The 23083-nt window shown below is 41.5% G+C and overlaps 2 protein-coding genes across 2 annotated transcripts; one reads left to right on the top strand and one right to left on the bottom strand.

Moving 5' to 3' along the window:
• The first annotated feature begins 18074 nt into the window (after positions 1–18074).
• On the top strand, positions 18075–18895 carry LOC133820854 (uncharacterized). Its single transcript, XM_062253455.1, has 2 exons — positions 18075–18303; positions 18399–18895. Exons 1-2 carry the CDS (start codon positions 18196–18198, stop codon positions 18735–18737), a joined length of 447 nt encoding a protein of 148 aa, XP_062109439.1. The 5' UTR covers positions 18075–18195; the 3' UTR covers positions 18738–18895.
• A 41-nt stretch (positions 18896–18936) lies between these two features.
• Positions 18937–22417, bottom strand: LOC133820837 (uncharacterized). Its single transcript, XM_062253454.1, has 5 exons — positions 22218–22417; positions 21754–21876; positions 20021–21555; positions 19478–19948; positions 18937–19398 (listed from the first exon to the last, which is right to left on the bottom strand). Exons 1-5 carry the CDS (start codon positions 22237–22239, stop codon positions 19264–19266), a joined length of 2286 nt encoding a protein of 761 aa, XP_062109438.1. The 5' UTR covers positions 22240–22417; the 3' UTR covers positions 18937–19263.
• Positions 22418–23083: the final 666 nt, after the last annotated feature.

Here is a 23083-nt window from a genome sequence, read left to right as displayed (position 1 = left end):
TCGGCTTCAACTGAGGCGGGCGGAGTCGGCTCATTGGAAGGCGAAACTTTGTCACGGGAAGGTTCAGAGGTCCCCGCCTCTCCGGGATCTCCCACCTCAGGGGCTACAGCGCGCTCGTCAATGTTGAAAATTTGGATGTACGCCTCTGGGCCTTGATCCCACACGAGTAGCTTCTCCCTCATGGCTTCAGCATCATCTCCCAGATAGCCTAATACCTCCGGGTTCACTTTCCAGATTTGATGCATGAGGACCACATGCGATATATTAATCGTCTTGTTCAGTATCACCTCAGCATCCTCCTTCTCCTTCAAGCGCTCCGCCTCGGAGGTTGCCAGCTGTGCCTCCGCGACAGTTAGTTGAGCCCTCAATTTTTTCATTTCGGCCTGGGAGGCATCCCGCTCCCCCTTAAGAGAATCAATCTCCTTCCGCTGCTCCCTATTTTGGTTCAGCACGGATTGCTTCTCGGTCACATGCCCCCTGGCAGTGAATTGCAAGGCCCCGATCTCTTTATCCTTCTCGGCGAGCCCCAACTGCAGCATAGACACGAGATCCCTGCTCCTCTTATGGAGTTGTTCCTCCTCGTGCAGCTTACTCGAAAGAGTGGAATATTCCTCTTGTTGCTTAAGGAGGAGATCATTTTTTTACTGCAAGCGAGCTTCCAAGGTGTCCTTCTCCACCCTGGCTTGGGACAGCTCTTCCTGGAGCTTGGAGTTTTCGGCCTTCATCCAATCCGACCGCTGTCTAAACTCATTCTCTGCCTTGGCCCGGTACTCTTGATATTTGGCAAGATATTTCTTGTCCGCCTCTTCTTCAGCCGTGCGCCGGGCCTGATCAATCTTCTCCGAGGCCCCCAAGGCCTGTTGGGCCAGTTTCTGCTTCTCCGCCTCCAAGGCCTGGCGAGCCAGCTGGCTCTCCTCCAGCTGAACCAGAACTGCACCAACCTCCCGGAACGAGCGTTCCGCGATCATAGAGGCCTGCAAGGAAAGACAACAGAATGAGTTAAGCCGGACCAAAAGACAGATGATCCCAAAACACAACAACTGACGGCTTACCCCGGACAGTTGCTGCTCACAGCGTGTGTCAGCAACAGCGGATCCTTACTGCTACTGATGGCCCATTTCTCATAATTGAGCTCGCACAAGCTCAGGGCCATGTCCTCCATCATCTCAGCTCCGAACGGCGCCAATGCACGTCCGAGCCTAGGCACCAGCCTCTTCTCCAAGGCTGGGCCATCCAAAACCGCTCCGGCCGGGTGAAGGGATCTCACCCCCTCGGCCAGCTCAGCCCTCTTCATGGCAAACAAGTTATCTGCCCTTCCCTGAGTAACAGCCTTCTCCGCCTCTTCAAAAAACTATCGGCCTGTCTTGCACCCTCCAGGAGGGCAGCGGGGAAACTGGTTGGCTTCCGAGGGAAGTGGAATTTCAGGCCAGGCAGAGGAAGGTTTGTTGGCTGAGAAGAAGGAGACCCCGGAAGGGTGGACTCCCTTTGGGCTGGAGGAGGAGGCAGACGGGGTATTAAAGCCCCGGTCTGTTGCTTTTGCTGCTGCGGCAGCAGAAGTAATTGCCCTTGTTGCTGCTGCTGGTTTGGATGTTGTGGTTGCTGCAGCTGTGACGTTGGTGATTGTCTCTGTTGTTCTTGTTGCTGCTGTTGTTGTAGTTGTCGTTGCTGTTGTTGTTGCCTTCGACCAGGAGAAGAGTGTCTAAGGCGTTTCTTCTTAGCGCCCTCAGCATCTTCTCCGGGACGCTTGCTCACCCCAGTTGTCTTCACGGGGAACACAAGCCCTTCCCCGTCGCTGCTGCTACTCGAGACCATCATAGTCTCGGAAGGCCCGTCGGCAGGAGACTTCTCTGCCCTTGGAGACACTTGCGCCTCGCCACTTGTCTTCTTGGGGGAGGCAGTTTTACCTCCCCTACCAGCCTTGGTCTTCCGTTCTTTCCCCGTGGACGGGTCTTGGCTAGTGGCAGCCTTCTTAATGAGCAAAGTAACCCTCCCCAACATCTTGGCTTCTGGATACTCTGCCAGAAACGTACAAAGCAAGGTTAACGAACCAACAAGCAATGAGAAAGAAGATAAGCGGAAGACAAGACAATCAACAACATAAAAGCACAAGCAAGCCCGCCAGCAGGGAACAAGAAACAAGAAAAAGAAAAGTTTGAAAGGGACGACCATGCACGAGAAACGTGGATGGCCTTCCCCGAGCAAAACAAAACACCGCTTCCTGCTCCAGGAAGCTCCCGTACTCCTTGAAGTCCGGGAATGACATGCTGAGGGAAGAAGGGTCAACCATGATGACACCTTCTGGCAGACTACCGTCACTCAGACACCCGAGAAGCTCATCTACCCTATCGCAATATCTGTCAAAAGGTATCCTACGCGGATCTAGCCTAAGGAAGCGGGGATCAAACCCCATCTGAGAGGTCCGGGAAACCTCAGACAGGCTGGGGGTGTGGATCAATCGAAAACTAGTCTTACCTCTCCCGGAGGTACTAGCCCCCGGAGCCCCTTCGTTAGGGTAAGCCGCGGCGTGGTGAGCCTCGATCTCCTCTTCCTCCGGCTGGGGGTCAGGGAACCTCTCCGCCCAACTAGGAGATAAAGTATTTTCGTCCCGGTCTGCTTGGGTGATCACCTTGGACAGCTCCAGGGCAATCTGCTCCCGGATGTCAGCTGACACCTGACTTTGCCCCCTGCCACTCACTGGCTCGATGTTTTGGAAAGAGGCGAGTAGCCCATACTCCCTCAGCGATTCGGAGGTCACAAGTCCCTCCACTTTCAACTCTTCCTTAGAAAGCCCTTCATAGAACTTGGACCTCCTTATCATCTCCGCGCAGCAAGGTGTCCACGGAACGACTTCTGCAAAATTCAAATACAAGCATTAGAGATCCTCCCAAAAGGCAAATCAAATGCAAAGAAACAAAGTTGAAAAGGAGAGGAAGGAGCACTTACCAGGGATTTTGAAGTCCAAAGATAGGGCTGGCACCCTCTTCAGCGGGAAGCCAGTCGTCAGGAACCAGTATTCCCGGAGGTCTGGAACCCTCGCGGTATGACAAGTGGGGCACATCACGTTCGGGTGCCTTTCCAGCCTGTAAAACCCCACCTTGTCTGAATGACCCCTCATAGGCTGAGACTTCAACCCATAGAAGTACAGCACCTCCTCCAGGGTAGGAGCTTCTAGTTTCCGGGACTTGCAAAAGATGAACCACCCTGCTAGGAGCTTGTAGCTGGGAGGAATCAACTGGAAGGGGGCAATCCCCGCCTTCACACAGAAATTAGCAAAGTAACTCCTTAGGGGCAAGTGCGCCCCACACACTATGTGTGCCCAGCTCCAGGCACCAAAGCCCTCGTGACTCTGGCTAGCCGACTCGCCCAGCACCGACAGACGGTGCCACATCAGACCTGGGATGTTCTTCAGGCCTGCCTCGGAGGAATACAGCTGCAGCATGCCATAATTCCTGAAAAGGTTCGGCTTTTGGTCCATCTCCCAGATTGAACTATTGGAAGTCGGTGGGCTAGCCGCGACCACTTTCGCCTTTCCTTTCCCCTTTGCACCAGCGACAAGGGAACCCTTCTCCTGGGCAGAATCAACCTCCCCACAGCAAGGAGTTGTTCCTTTGAGATGTTCGTCACTGGACAAAAGAAAGAAAGAAGAAAACACTCTAAGCAGTCAACACCCTTGTCATACCCTAGTGGTATCAAAGGCGTCGGGGAGACCCTCCCCGAAAACTGCTTGGAGAGGCTCCCACCGAGCTTACCGAGGGATTGGCACCATGCCACCCGAAGGGCAGCAAGGAACCAGACTTAGACTCCGAGCCTAAGCCCACCAAAAGAAGTGTTTTTCCAGAAAAAGACACCCTAAAGGCTTTCATGCTTATGCCCTAAAACAGCAAAACAAGGAACGACTTTCTAAACGCAAATCGCCAAAGCATGCAAAAAAGGCTACTTATCGACTCACATCAATCACATGCCTACCAAAGCCCTATTCACGCATGCACATAAGCGATAATGGCAGAAACCTCTACTCTAACAACTACCAACAACCTAAGGTTTGGGAGGAAAGAGCAAAGTAGAAATACTTACTGATATTCGGGTAGTTGGAGGTTGAAGGAGTAACTGGATCACTGCACAGCACGATCGCGAGAAGTAAAAGTTGCAAAGACGAACGGCGATTCAAACCAGGAACTTCAGCGAATAAACCCACTGCCAAATCAAAAGAAAAAGTTTCCAGATCCTTACCAAAAGAAGGGGCAAGTTCGGAGGAACGGAAGCTGGGAAGCCTGAGAGTTCGAAGGTTTGGAAATCTGAAAATCCGAAAGATAGAGAATTTGAAAGCGTAAAGAGGAAGAAAGGTCCTTTCCCTCGTTTTTATAGCAGGGAAGAAGTCGTTCCGAATTCCTCAAATGGACGGTCCCGATCTTCCCATTCCGTGTGCATCAGATCCAACGGCTGGAGATGAAGCGACGATCCTATTTATGACTCCTCGGATGGGAATAAAGTATTTATTTCCCATCATTACACCACCTCGGGCCCGGAGTACCATTAAAAACCGTCAAATCATTACTCAGATGACTGACGCACGCATACTCAACCAGTCGCCTCACGCACACGTCTTGGTCGCAGAACCATTCCCAGAATGACACGTGGTCCTTGCCGCACTTGAGTACTTGAGTTCAAACAGAAGAAATTCCCTTTCTTTTTCATACTAACACTCAGGCGGGAAAAAGGAACCCTTCCGGGAACACAGAAGGTGGCCCCTCGCCTAATCTAAGAGACCGAAATACCCAGAGGACTGTACAAGCTCCCGGATCTCTCAAAGCTCCGTGACCTTGGGGGGTAAATGTTATCCAGATTTCCGGATAGCATTTAGATTGATGTCATCGGGGAAGCAGAATTATCGATGTCTTTCACGGTAGGTGACCAGAGCTTGCGGATGGACAGAAAGGCTTCGCCTCTCCTGTTTAGTGTCCGGATTACTCTTCCAAGCAAACACAACACGGAAACTCGTCAACTCTCCCGGACTCCCGAAGGGGTATCCTTCGGGGAAGCCCCTTCCAGGAGAAGCTCTTCGAGTGGTCTCCGCGGAAACAGTTCCGTGCCTCGGACGGAACAAAACCAAACGGTCGAGTCCTGGAGGAGGCATATTTGGAATGATATCCGCCTGACACAGGATCCCGCCTGACACGCCCGTCAGGTCAAAGCCGCACATATCCCAGCACGCCTAAGGGTACCTTTTCGCCTACTGTTCCGCTGACAACTTGGAAAAGACGGCTGACTTTGTGTGTTCCCCATACTTTCACGTAAATATACCCACATAGAGTCTTGTAGCCATGCTACTACAGTAATTGTATCCCCTATTTATGGCTGGTGTAATTAAGACTCATGTACGTAGAGAAAAACCCTAATCTGAAACCCTAGCTATAAAGACCCCTTCATTTTACAAGAAGAGGGACGGCCAACAAATCACATAGCAAAAACTCTACCAAAATCTCTCTAGCTTCATCTTCTTCAAGAGAACCCGAGAGAAACACTGTGAGTGTGTGAAGTTCTTGTACACCGGCCATCTTACTGTAACCTTTTCCAAGTATAATAACATCGACTCGTGGACTAGGGCTTGTTCACGCCTGAACCATGTAAAGACACTGTTTGTTTAGTTACATTTTAGCACTTCTACAGTTCTTATCTTTTTATTATTCTGTTTGTATTCGTTTCCGAAAAACTCGGTAAACAGCTGCCAATACTCCCCCTCAAGCTTGACTATAGAATGGAGGTGTAATGAGACTGGAGGCATCCTTATTAGCAGCCAGTGCATGAGAATGGATGCTTATATGTTGTGTGTGGTTGGTTATGCTCTTTTGGAGAATCTTGGAGAAGTTTTTACCCTGTCATCATGGTCTGACTGCCAAGTCATTATTTGCAAATTGACTTGGATAGCTATGCATCCAAGAAAATCTACACGACTAGCCGGCACTAGGTCCGCGATCGGGAGTGATGATCAGGGCCAGAATCCTCCGCCAGTCCCCGAGAACTGGCAGCAGTTAATGGCAAACATGCAGGCTTGATTACAGAGTCAGGACAAGCAGATCTGTATTCTGCAACAGCAGGCTCCATCAGGGAGTGCTGCCCCTATTGTACCACCTGCAGTGGTACCAGTTATGCAGATAGGGGAGGTTGGTAATATATGGGAACCGTTATATGAGCGGTTCAGGAAGCAGTAACCCCCAATTTTTTAGGGTGGACCGGATCCATTGAAAGTCGAGCAATGGCTAACTATGATCACTACAATTCTGGATTTCATGAGGATTGAAGGGCATGATAGAGTGGCTTGTGCCACTTATATGTTGAGAGAGGATGCCCGCATCTGGTGGGAAGTGGCATCGCAGACCAGGGATGTTACTACTTTGAGTTGGGAAGGTTTCAGAGATATTTTTAGTCAGAAATACTACAATGTTGCTGTCAGAGCAGCAAAGGTTAATGAGTTCGTGAGTCTTGTGCAGGGAAATATGACTGTTACTGAATATGCTCTAAAGTTTGATAGGCTTGCGAAGTTTGCACCAGATCTTTTGCCTACTGATGCTGCTAGGCAAGATCGATTTATCAGAGGGCTTAATGCTCTGATAGCCCGAGATGTCAAAATCACAACGGTACCTGGAGGAACAACTTATTCCCAGGTCGTTGAGAAGGCTCTTACCGCTGAGAAAGTGGAGAACAAGATATGGAGGGACAGTGTAGTGAGGCGTGAGGGCCACAGAGCGGTGCCTCCTTATTCAGGGACAGGTAGGGGCGGAGGCCCCAATGACTTCAAGAGAAAGGGTCCTGACACTTCGACCACTGCTGAACCTGATAGGAGGGGTCGGGGTGGTCAGGGTGGCCGTCAGGGAGGCGGCAAGGCATGGCGGACCTATCCAGAGTGCCTGAGGTGTAGAAGACGCCATCTGGGCGAGTGTCAGGCCAAGGCATGTTTTGTGTGTGGGGCAGTAGGGCATCTCAGGAAAGACTGCCCAACGGTGAAGAAAGGTGAAGCAGGAAAGGTGGATAGCTTGACTCCAGCTCGAGTATTCACCTTGACCTAGGCGGAGGCAGAGGCTAGTCCCTCGGTAACAACAGGTCAGCTTTCTAGCACTGGCTTTCCTTTTACAGTATTGATTGATTCTGTTGCTACACATTCTTTTATTTCTAGTAGGGTGATTGATAGATTGTGTAGACCTAGCGAGTACCGGACTGTAGGGTTTGGGACTCTATTGCCTACAGGGGAACTCGTAGTTTCTAGGAGATGGATTAGGGCACTACCAATGATGGTTGATAGTAGGGAACTCTCGGTGGATCTGATTGAGTTGGATATGGAGGATTTTGATATGATTATGGGGATGGATTGGTTGGCTAGATATGGGGCTACGATTGAATATAGGAAGAAGATGGTTACTTTTGAGCCTGAGGGCAAGGACCCTTTTATTTTTGTGGGTACGGTGTCTGGACCCCGCATACCCATGATTTCGGCGTTGAGAGCTAGAGACTTGTTGCAGGGGGGATGCATAGGTTTTCTAGGGAGTGTAGTGGATACTGCTAGAGTCATGCCGACAGGGCCGGGGAGACCAGATTGGTGTGTGAGTTTTTAGAAGTATTTCCTGAGGATCTGCAAGGGTTGCCGCCGCGCAGGGAGATTCAATTTGAGATTGAGTTGGCACCAGGAAAAAAACCAGTATCTAGAACACCATACAGAATGGCACCAGCAGAACTGAAAGAGTTGAAGATACAATTGCAAGAACTTCTGGATTTGAGATTCATCAGGCCTAGTTATTCTCCATGGGGCGCTCCAATGTTGTTTGTTAAGAAGAAGGATGGGACCTTGAGGATGTGCATAGATTACAGAGAATTGAACAAGTTAACTATCAAGAATAAGTACCCTCTACCAAGGATTGATGACTTGTTCGATCAGCTGCAGGGAAAGACGGTGTTCTCAAAGATTGATCTTCGATCTGGTTATCACCAGTTGAGGATCAAGGATGAGGATATACTGAAGACGGCCTTCCGGACATGGTATGGACATTATGAGTTCTTGGTCATGTCTTTTGGTCTGACCAATGCCCCAGCAGCTTTCATGGATCTGATGAACAGGGTGTTCAAGGATTTCTTGGGTCAGTTCGTCATTGTCTTCATCGACGACATCTTGGTTTATTCTAGCTTAGAGAAAGAGCATGAGCAGCATCTCCGGCAGGTTCTATAGAGGTTGAGGGAGCATCAGTTGTACACTAAGTTTAAGAAGTGTGAGTTTTGGTTGCCAGATGTGACCTTCCTTGGACATATAGTAAGGGCAGAAGGGATTAAGATAGATCCATCCAAGGTGGAAGCAGTAAGGGATTGGCCGAGGCCAAGGAACGCCTCGGAGGTGCGAAGTTTCCTTGGGTTGGCCTGTTATTACAGACGATTTGTAGAAGGGTTCTCAAAGATTTCTTCACCGATGACATAGTTGACAAGGAAGAATCAGAAGTTCGTTTGGTCAGAGAAGTGTGAGAACAGTTTCTAAGAGTTGAAGCGACGACTTATTTCTGCACCTGTGTTAACTCTTCCTTCGGAGGAAGGAAAGTTTGTGGTCTATTGTGATGCATCGAGGATGGGTTTAGGCTGCATGTTGATGCAGAATGAGAAAGTTATAGCCTATGTATCTCGGCAGCTGAATGAGTATGAACAGCGGTATCAGACTCATGAGTTGGAGTTAGCAGCAGTGGTTTTCACACTGAAGTTATGGCGTCATTATCTATATGGGGAGAAGTGCGAGATATACACCGATCATAAGAGTCTGGAGTATTTCTTTACCCAGAAGGATCTGAATACGAGGCTGAGACGTTGGTTGGAGTTGGTTAAGGATTATGACTGTGACATCCTTTACCACCCCGGGAAAGCCAATGTGGTAGTAGATGCGTTGAGCTGGAGGGGCCCAGAACAGTTGTATAGTTCCACCCAGATCTCGAGGGAATTAGCTGAAGAGATGGTCAGGGTAAGGATAGAACTGGTGGTAGGCCGGTTAGCTAATATCACTTTGCATTCGACCCTGTTAGAGCGGGTCAATGAAGGTCAGTTGGTAGATGCGCAGTTGCAGGAAGTTAGGCAATAGGTCTTAGCGGGGACAACTAAGGATTATTTAGTTTCTGAGACAGGTTTGCTTCAATATTAGGGACGGATTTGTGTTCCGGCAGATGAGAGGATCAGACGAGAGATACTGGATGAGTCTCACACTACGCCATACTCACTTCATCCGGGTACCACTAAGATGTATCAGGATTTAAGGTCATTATATTGGAGGCCTGGGATGAAGAAGGATGTGGTAGAATATGTGTCTAGATGTCTGACATGTCAGCAGGGTAAGGTTGAGCATCAGCGACCAGCGGGATTGCTTCAGCCTTTGGGTATCCCAGAGTGGAAATGGGAGGATATTACAATGGATTTCGTGGGAGGATTACCCAGGACAGTTGGACTTCATGACTTGGTGTGGGTGGTAGTGGACAGATACACCAAGTCAGCTCATTTTCTACTAGTGAGGTCGACTTATTCAGTGGAATAGTATGCAGAGATGTATGTGAGGGAGATAGTTCGTCTCCATGGGGTTCCAAAGTCTATTGTATCTGATCGAGACCCTATCTTTACCTCTAAATTTTGGGGAGCTCTGCAGAGATCCATGGGGACTCAGCTTAAGTTTAGCACAACTTTTCATCCTCAAACTTATGGATAGTCTGAGAGGACGATTTAGGTATTGGAGGACATGCTTAGAGCATGTGTGATTGACTTCTAGGGGTCTTGGAGTAAGTACTTACCGTTGATTGAATTTTCGTATAACAACAGTTATCAATCTACGATTGGAGTGGCTCCTTATGAGATGTTATATGGAAGAAAGTACAGATCACCCATTCACTGGGATGAGATGGGTAAGAGAAGGTATTTGGGGCCAGACATGGTTCAGAAGACTAATGAGGCTATTGAGAAGATTCGAGCTAGAATGCTTGCTTCGCAGAGTAGATAGAAAAGCTACGCTGATCCAAAGCGTAGGAACGTGGAGTTCCAAGTTGGGGACCACGTGTATTTGCGAGTCTCACCATTAAGAGGTGTGAGGAGGTTTGGAGTGAAGGGCAAGTTGAGCCCTTGGTACGTTGGACCCTTTGAGATCCTAGAGAGGATTGGACAGGTGGCTTATAGGCTGGCCTTGCCATCGTCACTATCAGGAGTTCATAATGTGTTTCATGTCTACATGTTGCAGAAGTATGTTTCTGATATGACACATGTGTTGAAGTATGAGGATTTAGAATTGCAGACAGACTTGTCCTATGAAGAGCGACCAGTTCAGATTTTGGCTCGGAAGGATAAAGTCTTACGGAATAAGACAATACTGTTAGTAAAAGTGTTATGGAGGAATAACAAGGTTGAGGAAGTGACCTGGGAGTTAGAGACAGCGATGCACGATCAGTATCCTGAGCTATTCAGGTAAATTTCGAGGACGAAATTCTCATTAGGAGGGGATAGTGGTAACGACACCAAATTCGCTAATGAGGCATAAGGGCTTTGATTAGTGTGCCGGGAGGGCATTACTGGGTTAAATGTGAATTGAATAACTTTATTGATTTAATGCATAATTCTATGCTTAATAATGTTTGTATGATAATTGATGATAATATGATATACATGTGTGATATATGTGAGAACCACATTATTATGTGGGTAGGTTTGCAGAGCACGACTCGAGGCGATCCTAGAGCTAGTTAGCGGGGAAAAGTCACAACGGGGCTAAGCAGTTGACTTTGGATAAGTCAAGGGTATTTTAGGTATCGGGTAGCTATTTAGACTATCGGGTTATGAAAATAAATATATGGTGATATATTTGAGGTTAGGAAGTCTAAGCGGGAATATTGGGGGATTTTACCATTTTGCCCTCGGGGACGGTTCCGGCACCTCGAGCTTTGGGATTAACTTAACGAATAAGACAAACTTAAGGAAACCCTTAGAAAGAAATAAACCGACTTTATTTCTCAGCTTATCCTTCTCTCGCAAGGAAACTAGGTGAAAACCATAAGAGAAAAACAGTGGGAATTTCTGGGATTTCAAGCTGGGAATTTCTGAGAATTGAGGTGGGGATTTGGAAGCTAAGTTCATAGTTTATCCAAGAGATGATTAACCAAGGCTAAGGTAAGGATTAAACTATGTTCTTGAGGTTTCAATTTTGAGTTTTCAGCTGGGTATTGAGGAGGTTTCAATTTTGATGTCTAAGGGCAGAATTAAGGAGGGAAGCTTGGGAGTTACTTGGATTTGGCTTGGTGAAGTGGTCCGGCAGAAGAGGTAAGTCTCAATTCATGTTTTAGAAGTTCCACTAATTCCCAAGTCTTAGTTTTTTTTTAAGAGCTCTCATCTCTTCATTGACAGCTATTGTGTTGGGGTTTTATGCCCTAATTAAAACCCAAATTCTTTGTAATCTCATTTTATTATCAATAAAAGAATAGAAATCATTTTTTGACTTGGTCAATCACTTTGCTCACATGTTTTATTTTCATGATTATTTGTTTAATATAAAATTCTATTAAATTCCGAGCATATAACTAATCTTATTTATAGTGACATAATCACAGTGGAATATAAATATGATTATATGTTCAAAATAAGTTAGTCCTAAGATTAGTCAGTGCACCGGATTTACACTGACTTGCCAATCTACGATATGATCTACTTACACATTACAGTGTTATGTTCTTTCCAGAACATTAACAAAGTAGATAAGATCGGATGTATTTGTTACATCGGACATGACTGATATTGACAGTTGATAAGATAAGTAAACATACCGTTATTATCTATTCTAGTCATATCATATAGTTGACCATAGGTCAATTCAATCTCAATTCTGAGTGGTTAGTATTCTAGCTGATTGTATTGTTTGAGTTCTTTGACTTGTTCGTTACCAGCTTACCCTACGGAATAGCCCATACTTACATCTTGGGAACTCGGTAGTACAATTGAGTGGGAGTGTTAATCATAGATATGAACATCTATAGCTTCTGATGAAGAAGTGAAATGATGGTTTCTTTTTAGTTTGGTTCAAGGTGATAAATGATAGAGATCTCATTTCAGTAATTAAATTAGTTTACTGAAATATCATTTACAAGGAACTAAGTGTTTTAAGGATAAAATACAATGAGGGGTAAAACGGTATTTTAGTCCTATCTCATTGTAGACCGTCTATAGTGGATTGAGTGACAATTATGGTTGTAACAATGGATAATTAATAGCGTATCTATATTTGTTATAGAGCGTTCTATGAATTCAAGAGTGCAATTCCAAGTCTATAGTGGAGTCATGAGGAATTAATAAGTTAGTAAATTTATTTGTTAGATTTATGATAACTTATTGGAGCTTGATTTCATAGGCCCATGGTCCCCATTGTACCTTGGATAAAATCATCTAGATAGTCTCAATTAATTGATTTAATCATCAATTAGAATTATCAAAGTTGACCAGGTCAATTTTGGATAGTTTCACAGAGTTGTGTAATTTTGAGAAGAAAAGAGAAATTATGGCAGATTTATTAATTAAGATAAATTGGTATCTAAATTAATAAATAAATTTAAATCAAGGTTCAAATTATAAATAATTAATTTGATAAGGGATTTAAATAATTATTTAATTAATTAAATCAATAGAAAACAATACAGGCCTTGATTTTAAGTCCAATGGGCTTATAATCAAATGGGAAATTTCACGGGCCTATAGCCCATGATAATTTCGACCTAGGGCTTCAAAATGGCTGTTATTTTATTGATTTTTTTAATTAAATTAAATGGCCTAATTGAGTCTATAAAAGTAGTGCTTAGAGAGAAGATTTCAGAGACGACAGATAAGTCACAAGTCAGATTTTCTGATAGTTTTATATTCTCTCTAAACACAAGTCCTTTTCTAAGCCACTTTGTTATTTTCTCTTCTTCTCTCTATATCTATCTCATGTGTTGAGAATTGCCCACACTAGTCTAGGTGGTTCTAAGGATACATTAGAAGATCGTGAAGAAAATAGAAGATCGGTTCAGTTTCTTGGTAATACTCTGCGACAGAGAGGATACAAGAGTTAGAGAAACTGAAGGAAGGACTCTTTAATTCCTCTGCGTATACTGTAAGTATGATATTATTTGTTTCTCTTTGAATTCAATTTTAGAAATATGTTTTAGGCTATCTCGTATTAATTTGTTTAATATTAGATATACATGAAAATAAATAAAGATCCTGTATAGCTTTATCTAACATATTGTCCATTCAGGAATTTCGAGTGCTTCATCAATACTCCTAGGAATAACAATGTCTGACAAGCAAGAAGTAAAAGCTTTAAAATGAGATGACAATTTTGAATAAGAAATAAACATTGAGATAGGGTATTTAGGGCAAGACCTAGTTCCTTTTCTCAAAGCTATAGGAATGTCTAGATCGAAATTAGTGTTTGAGAGAAGATTACCTGACACATCTAGCTCAATAGGATCTACCACCGGATTGGTCTCTTGACTGTGTTGAGGATTCATGATTTGGTTATTTTTTTGTTGTCTAGAATAAACATGCAACTCTTGTTGTTGATTTTGCGGATGTATATCTATTTCAACTTGCTCAGAAGATGACTCAGAAGATGGAGCAAAATTTTGATTTAAGTCTGGGGACTGTAAAGAGGAGTCAAGAGGAACCTCTAACCCCCACGACCATTGAGCTTCATTGTGAGTGTTCTCCCCCTGAAGCGAATTGGGAGAGATGTATGGAGTATCTTCAAAGAATGTGACGTCCTGGGAGACATAAGATTTTTTTGTGAGAGGACAATAGCACCTATAGCCTTTCTGAGTGGGAGAATAACCAAGGAATATAGTTTTAACGGCTCTTGGGTCAAGTTTAGTACGGTCTCGAGGATGAACATGAACAAAAGTTGTACACCCAAATGTTTTGATAGGTAGAGAGTTGGAGGAGATATGAGGATAGGAAGCAAGAAGGACATAATAAAGTATCTTAAACTGAAGAGGTCGACTAGGAAGGCGGTTGATAAGATAGACAGTCGTAAGAATCGCACTTCCCCAAAAATGCTTAGGGACGTGCATGGTGAAGAGTAGGGCCCTGGCTACTTCTAAAAGGTTATTTTTTTAGTTCAGCAACACCATTTTGTTGAGGGGTATCGATATAGGAACTTTGATGAATGATTCCATTTTCGGAGAGATAGGTTCCCAAGAAAGAATTAAAATATTCAGTGTCATTGTCTGTTCATAATATACGAATAAATGTCTGAAATTGTGTTTGAATCATATGATGAAAATTTTGAAATACACTATGGGTATCTGACTTGTGTTTGAGTAGATAGACCCAAGTGAGTCGTGTGTGATCATCGATAAATGTGATGAACCAACGAAGTCCAAAGGAAGTAGTGACTTTGGAAGGTTCCCATAGATCATTATGAATTAAAGAAAAGGGACATGTTGGTGTATAGTGTTTTTGAGGAAAGACATTCCTAGTATGCTTAACAAATTGACAAATACCACATTGGAAAGACTCAATTTTATTATTGAAAAATAATGTAGGAAACAATATTTTAAATATGAAAAACTCGGGTGTCCAAGTCGATAATGCCATAACATAAATTTGTCTTTATTTGAAATAGAAACAGAATTGAAATTAGAAACTAAAACAGAATTAGATAAGCTTGAAGACAAATTAGATAAACTAGGTTGCTGCCTTATTTGTTGACGATTTTCAAAGAAATAACGTCCACCATGAATCCTAGCACTGCTAATCGTGCTCCCCGAGGATAGTTCCTGAAATTGACAGGAATTGGGAAAAAATTTAGCAAGACAACTATTATTAGTAGTTAACTTACTAACATAGATTAAGTTGCATTTTAAGGATGGTACATGTAGGACTAATTTTATTATTAAGTCAGCCGACAGTCTTATTTTACCAATACATGCAATCGTAGAAAGAGTACCATCGGCAATCTTGACACTAGAATTATTTGAACATGAAGAATAAGATTGAAATAAGTGATAAGAACTAGTCATGTGATCAAAAGCACCTGAATTAATTATCCATGGTGTTTGAGAATTTTTTACCGTAGAAGAGTGATTACCAAAGTGTGCAACAGAGCAAGATGCATTATGAGATCCATAGCCAGAGGTAGAATTGAGAGCTGACTGATTCAGGAGAGTATATAAATGAGCAAGTTGTTCCTTACTGAATGGGAATGGAGCAGTTCCTGGATTGACATCGGATAAGGTATCATTGGCATTCTAAATTTGGTAAGCCTTTTTGTCATTGTGACGCCGAGCAGTCCAGTTGGCAAGTTTTCCATGAATTTCCCAACAAGTGGAGCGAATATGATCGTGACATTGATAGTGATCACACCAAGGTCGTTCACCTTGAGATTAAGGCGAGGATCAGGATTGGTTATGCCAAATGTTGGTGGTCCTGACTTCGAGGTAAGTGTTGAGCTTTCGATGGCTTCATATTCAGGATTGGTGAGCATGACACGCCAACGTGATTCTTCATGCCTAACTTTAGAGAAAGCTTCTTCAGTATCAGGAAATGGAAAACGACTAACCAAACATCCCCGAACTTCATCAAGGTCACTGTTTAACCCAGTAAGAAACTCAAAAATCCTTTCTTTCTCCAATTGTTTCCTATGGATTGTGGTGCAGTTAGCACACAAAGGTGTGGTATCCAGATATCAATCCAATTCCTGCCATAGATCTTGTAAGTCTGAAAAATACTGGGTAATAGTGTGATTACCTTGTTTGATTATTTTTAATTTTTGTGCGGATTTCAAAAATTTGAGAAGCCTTTCCCAGATCAAAGTACATATTTTTAGCAGCGTCCCATACCTACTTAGCAGTTTTGAAAAATAAATACCTGCGACTTATTTTTGGATCCATAGAATTAATTAGCCAAGCAAGGATAATAGAATTCTCAGCTTGCCATACCTTGTAGGTAGGGTTGGTCGCCTGAGGTGCGGAAAGGTCACTAATAAGATACCCAAGTTTACCACGCCCACATATAACCAATTTTACTAATTATGCTCACTATAAGTAATTTTTCCCATTTAGTTTGTGGGTTGTAATATTAAGAGAGCTGCCATCATAATGGTAAAGAGAGCCCATAGAACCAGATTGATTTTGGGCCCGAGATTGAGCTTGTGTGGGCCCACTTGTGTGAGATGATATTTCCTCCTTAGTAGTTGTCGTTTAGCAAAAATAAAAAAATAAAAGATCTTAGGAGAACAAATACAGAGAACCACCATAAATAAGAACCAGAACCCACCGTTAATAATAAGAGCCAGACCCCGATGCTCGCCAGTTGCCAAGAAGGAAACAAATGAACCACCATGAGATGTCGAGAACTGACGCCGAGAAGAAGCAAAGTCGTGGACTCCCGTGAATGACTTGACGAACCACCATATTCCACCGTGCTTGAGAAACAACCAGAACCCCTGAAAACGAATGGATGCTTGGATGTTTGAGAATCGACTGGACAATCGAAGGTGGAAGATTATGCTAGAGGTAGGAAGATCAGAACCTTAAGCATTGATACCATGAAGAAATAGAAAAAAAAAAAAAAAAGAGACGAAGAAGACACTTGATAGTGATGTAAGGCTTAAATTGTATTCACTATGAAAGTCTGTATAAATATGCTGTACAAGAATAAAAAAAAAACATAAAAAACAGAATATACACAATTACTGATAATTTTCAAATTAAGGAAAAAATATACAACAAATCTTCCAACTATTGATTCACACAGTATGCTTTTGATTTCCTTAGTTGTCAATAGTACAATACAAGAAAACACCAGACTCTTAAAATCAAAACAACTAGCAATATGCTCTAAAAAATTTAGGCCATAGAACCTCCCAAAATCAGAGATTAATATACATATTTTGAACCTGTTTCATGAAGGCATATTAATAAGCTAAACACATGTAGATGACCCATGATTCCAAATGGCAATACAAACCAAAAAGTAGCGGCAAATTAATAAGTAGGCTTCCTAAAGATAAAGTCAGAATTAGGGAAAGTTATAAATCATTATCTTTGAGTCAAAGTAGCAGGCCAGAATTAAGCAAATGATGAGAACTTTCAAAAGTTGAACTGGCATCCAAAACCCAAGTAGACCAAACAAGCAGCACATCAATATTAATTGAAAAAACACAAAAAAATAAAATAAATAAAGAATGTAAAAAAAAGCAAGACAAGCCCCCTAGATTATTTGCTATTATAGAATTAAACTTGATTATATAAAAATAGATGACAAATAAAACAAAATACTATATTGCTACAAGATAATAAATAGAAAAATTATAACAAGTATAGAAAAATGAAACTCATACAATAGAAGGAATATAACAGGACCCCATTTCCATACAAGAATTTTGTGCTTCAAGCTTCAGTATGAGACAAATGAGGTGGCTTCAAGCTTTGGTGGCCGCCTTTGTAATTAGCTTCTGTGATTCGGCTAAGTATGTGAGGTTTCGGAGAGGGAGGGTGGGTTTTGAAGTAGAAGTGAAGAATGGGTGTGGTTGCTGAATACAAAATAATAGAGAGAGGGCTTGGAATGGATAGGGTTCACTACAATGGAAAAAGGATTAGTGCAATGGAAAGGAGAAGAAGAGGTCCGGTTCCTTGTTAGATGTGTGGCAACTCTCAAACAAAAAATAAAGGGCAATTGTGTGAGCCAAATTAACTCAAGTATTCAAATATAATTTTTATGCTTTGAGATTATTAATAGGGATATTGGCGGCATAAATACCTAACTTTATATATGTGTTGCACTTAAATACCTAACTTCTTTTTTTGGTGGCATAAATACCTTCCGTTAACATTTTGTTGCAACTTTTTGTTTCAGCCGTTATCCATGGCCCACAGTCCATTTGTAAGTTTTCAATTGGGTTTAATTACATGACTTGGCATGAGAGATGGTACTGACATGGAATTTTAAATAAATAATTTTAAAAAACAAAATAATTAATAACAAACTAATTTTTTAAAAATATTCTGTCACTTCTAATCTATTTTTACCCAGAAATAAAACGTAGCTTTATTTTCCCATACTTTAGAGAGAGAAAGAGAGAGAAGGGGAAGAAGAAACTTAAGAAATCTAGGGCTGAATCGAAGAGAGCAAGAGAGATAGAGATGGCATGAAGGTAGCTGAGTTTGGGAGGAGATGAGAAATCAAACATGCTGCTGCCAACCACCAAAAGCTATGGTGGTTAGGACATCATGGACAACAAAGAACCCTGGAAGAAGATTTGCCTCTTGCATCAATTATAAGGTTTGTTCTTGATTTTTTTTTAATATTTAAGTGTTTATACAGTTCAAAACTTCATCTTAAATGGCTGTCTTTAATGATTTTTTTATTTATTTCAGAATGGGGGTTGTTCCTATTTTGATTGGGTAGACCCTCCCACTGATTGGGTAGACCCACCCATATGTGCACAATCAAATATGGTGATCCCAAGACTTATAAGAAGAATAAGTAGACTTGAAGATGAAATTTCAGCAATAAACACACCTGAAATCTTGAGTGGACAACATCAAATGAGCCACAATTCATATGGAGATAAAGGATGTGGTGAGAGTGTTGCAGAGAGTGTCTCTGTTGTTGAAGAAGATGAAGAGCCTCAATATTTGAAGAGAAAATGTGATGGATGGATCTTTATCATAGCTATGTTATTTGTGTTTGTTGTAGTGAAATGTTGGATATAATTTGTTTGTGGAGTTAGGATGTGAAATTGAACCAACTTGGGTGATGTTTAATTTTGTTGAGTAGTTGGATAGAATGTTAGGTCAGTAACCTCTACTGTATAATTTTAAATGGAAGAGAGTTGTTGTTTATCAGGTGACACCATTTGCATATGGAATATAACTTGTATAAAAATATTTGAAATTGGAAGCATTCAATAGCCAAATGGAATATAACTTGAAAGGGTGAGTTTTTACATAATTTGGTGACTTGTTTTACACAAAATACAATTAAAAAACAACCTTGCAAATTAAAGCAGCACCCAAAGTGCCTAAATGCCAATCATCATTAAGCATGACCATATATGTCTCCTTATACATCAAAAGGAAACCAACATCATACCCCACCTACCATTTGCTACAAGTGTAAACATGGTTACATTTGAGTACAAAAGGCATACCAAAATACATCAGTAAGTGTTTGAAATTCCACACTTCCAAAAACAACAACCATATAAAAAAAATGCTGGTGCTTCAATCAAAACTAAGATCATTTAGAAGTTGAAGGTCCACCCTTGGCAGCTTGTTCCCTGACATTTTGTTTCCTTCTCCTTTCTGCTCTCTTTTTGGTTGCTTCAGTAGGTTTCTTGCTTGGAGGCCTCCCTCTCCTTTTTTTAACATGGTCCTGAAATAAGAATTATTTAGTATATTTCATCTCAATGTGTTCTTCTTAATCACAAACACACATAGCTTACTTAGATTACCTGAGGAACAAAAGTATTGGTGCAACTCATCACATTGTGCCCTTGTTGCTTAGAGTTGCAACAATGGTGGACTTGTCCAACTCTACGAGTCTTGGTGCTTCCCACAGGTGGTTCATCAGCATCCCTCTTTCTTGATTTTCTTGGTCTACCTGGTAAATTAGTAGCAGCTGGTGGGTATATTGGATTTTTCCCTGTGTCTGGCCACTGATCTGGACTTGGCATGGGTTGAATAACCCCTTCATATGTCATTTGATACTTATCTTTCTTATAGTAGTCATCCACATAGTCTAAGACATTGTGACCCACAGTCCATATGCAAGCTAGAGCATGCCCACATGGGATACCAGTGAGTTGAAACTTTCGACAAGTGCATTCTTTCTTAAGTAAGTCAACTGTGTACCCCTGGCCTGATGTTGTGTCCACTTGAAAAGTATGTGATGTAGCTCTTGTTGACAAGCAATATTTTGCAACCTGCAATTATTAAAGTTATTTAAAAATAAACTAATCAAAACAATTATCTTACAAAAAAATAAAGCTTGGTACCTCTTTGTTTTTCTCAATAGTTTTCAATATATGTTGCCCAACTGGATGCACCCACTTGGTAACACTCTCCCTGTTCTTGCAAAAACGACACATTAACCAATATCGAATCTTTTCAAGTAGTGTTATGATTGGCTTTTCCCTCGCTTCAAGGATAGCAGCATTAAAACTCTCACACAAGTTATTTAGCAACATATCACACTTCGCCTTTACTTGAAAGTGAGACCTACTCCATTCTGTCGGACTCTTCTTAGCCAACCAATTATAAGCACCCTCAGAAACGTCCTTCAAATCTTGCATCCTTTTTTGAAATTCTGCCACGGTGGTGGCCCTTGCTGCTGCCCAAAGTAATTGCTTCAATAATAGACCAGGGTGGTCTTTCTTGAAATTGGAGTGCATATGTCTAACACAAAATCTAGTTTCACAACCAACCCAAAGTTCACTCTCAGCATTCTCCAAGCCCTTTTGTCTATCACTAATGAGGGTGTATAAGTCAGGCTCATCAACATTCAAATCATCCTTCAATAGCCCTAAAAACCATTTCCATGTATCAAAAGTTTCCTTCTCAACTATGGCATATGCGATAGGGAACATTGAGTTATTGCTATCAATACCCACTGCTGCGAGGAGAATCCCCTTGCAATAACCCTTTAAGAAACACCCATCCACTCCAAACAAAGGTCTACAACCTCTGAGGAACCCTTCTTTACATTCACTCAAACATATATACACCCTTTCAAAAATCTTTTTTCTATTTTCTATTTTGGTTTTGATCTTAGTTGTGCTCCCTGGGTTTGTGGCTAGAAGCATCCTGCAGCAGTCGTCCAATATAGCATACTGATCCATCACGCTGCCCTCTAGCAAATTTTTAGCTTTTGCAAGAGCTCTGTAATATGACCAATTGGACACTTGACTGTATTTAGTTTTGCCAACCCTTTCTCTAAAAGTGTTGTAGTTCATGTTCGGATTCATTCTGAATTCTTCCAAAAAGTGCTTAGCCAACCATGTTGAATTTGCCAGCCTACTATTAAGCACTAATGGACAGTTGTGATTATCAATCAAGGTTTGAACTCTGAAAGTTTTCCCTTCATTTTTGAGGCGGCTTGCATATAACAGCCACAGACATCCTATTGCCCTGCACTTTGCCCTCACCCTATTTGAGTCATTACTGACATAAACAAATTCCCTATCTATTGCCATAAAATACTCCTTCAGTGCATTTCGGAGGAGTTCAACTGTGGCAAACTCCATTCCTAACATGAACTTAAAGTCATCAAACTTAGAATTTGGATTAAAATCTTTCTTTGTTTTTTTGGGACCACACCCTTCATCTCCACTTGAAAGGCTCTTTAAATCTTCATCAGACACTATCCCATCATCATCATCTGCATCTTCATTTGGTTGGCATAACTGTGTGACACTTGCCCACCAATAACTAGGATTGGTTGGCCTACCAACATCTTGCTCAGTTTGAATGTTTTGCTCATATTCTTCTTCTTGTAACTCAAAGTCCTCCTCATAGTCAATTGACCCAAATTCTAATGAAAAATCATTAAAATAATCAACAAGTAATAAAAAGATTATGATAATAATTCATAACATTAAAATAATAATTTTACGCCTAATAGTTTTGTTGTATGCTTATTAGTCTTATTATTTATTTGACTTTTGTCTTTTGGATTTAATGCTTGGAACTTTCTATACATATTTTAATGCAAAATTTAGATAAAACTAACCTTCATCTGCTGCACATACTGGTAGTGGAATGATACTTTTATTGTTGGGTTCTTCTACCTCTAGATCAGGAACCTGTGGTCCAACACTTGGATCCACACTCCTATCAATAGAAAAAGTACGTTCTGGAAACACAAGGCAAATATCAACACAAGAAAAATAATAAATAATCTAAACTATTTAGTCAACAAAGTACAGTAAAAGCATCACATACAATCTGAAATAAAAAAGCATCAAATACAATGATTCTCACAACAATCCAAATTAGTGGACCCCTTTTTTTTGTTTCCACATGGCTTCACTGTTATAAATATGGAAATTTAATCCACCTGCCCATACTCTTTAACAAATGTATTTAAAATCTTATCAAGAAATAATATTCTAATGCTACTGTCTTCAAAATCTAGATCAAACTCATACAGATCCCCAAAAAAAGCACTGTAATATTTAGGGCAAATATATTTACCATTATATGGGTCTGGGTCCATAGAGAGTCGTAGCAAAGAGCCTTGCAAATTGTCTTCTCCAACGGTAGAAAGTTCTTGCGCTCTCTCTCTCTCTCTCTTGCTCTCTGCGATTTAGCCTAGATTTCTTATGTTTTTTCTTCAATAAAGCTACATGTTTGTTTCTGGGTAAAAAAAAGATTAGAAGTGGCAGAATATTTAAAAAAAAATTAGTTTGTTATTAATTATTTTGTTTTTTAAAATTATTTATTTAAAATTCCATGTCAATACCATCTCATGCCAAGTCATATAATTAAACACAATTAAAAACTTACAAGTGGACTGTGGGCTATGGATAACAACTGAAACAAAAAGTTGCAACAAAATGTTAACGAAAGATATTTATGCCGCCAAAAAAAAAAATTAAGTATTTAAGTGCAACACATATATAAAGTTAGGTATTTATGCCGCCAATATCCTTTATTAATATTAAGTAGATTATAAAAAGAGGATCGAATAGGTTGGAGTCTAACCTCACTCGACCTTTGTTGATAAGAAGCTTGCCAGATGCTCAAGACTTGGCAAGTTCGAATCTCACAAAGTCCTTTTTAATATGAAATTTATATCGCCTTTTGACTACTCATGTAGACGAATCACGATAACTATATTCTGTCGTAGGTGGCTCGTAGAATTCTATATATAGGACCCAAATTTTTTTAAAAAGGGACCTTAAAATGATTCATTCTGACACATATATTTTATTGTTGTTGATCTCAAGAGACACCTTTGTTAACTTAAGGATTAGAGTGCTCTCCTATTTCTTGGAAAACGTGATCACTTGACAATAAGCCGTCCACATACGTAATTCAATATGTCAATTTAATTAATG

Source organism: Humulus lupulus, chromosome 1 (genome assembly GCF_963169125.1).
Source record: "Humulus lupulus chromosome 1, drHumLupu1.1, whole genome shotgun sequence".
Classification (NCBI taxonomy): Eukaryota; Viridiplantae; Streptophyta; class Magnoliopsida; order Rosales; family Cannabaceae; genus Humulus; species Humulus lupulus.
Note: the sequence above shows the minus strand (reverse complement) of the source record. Positions and strands in the feature narration are given on the sequence as shown.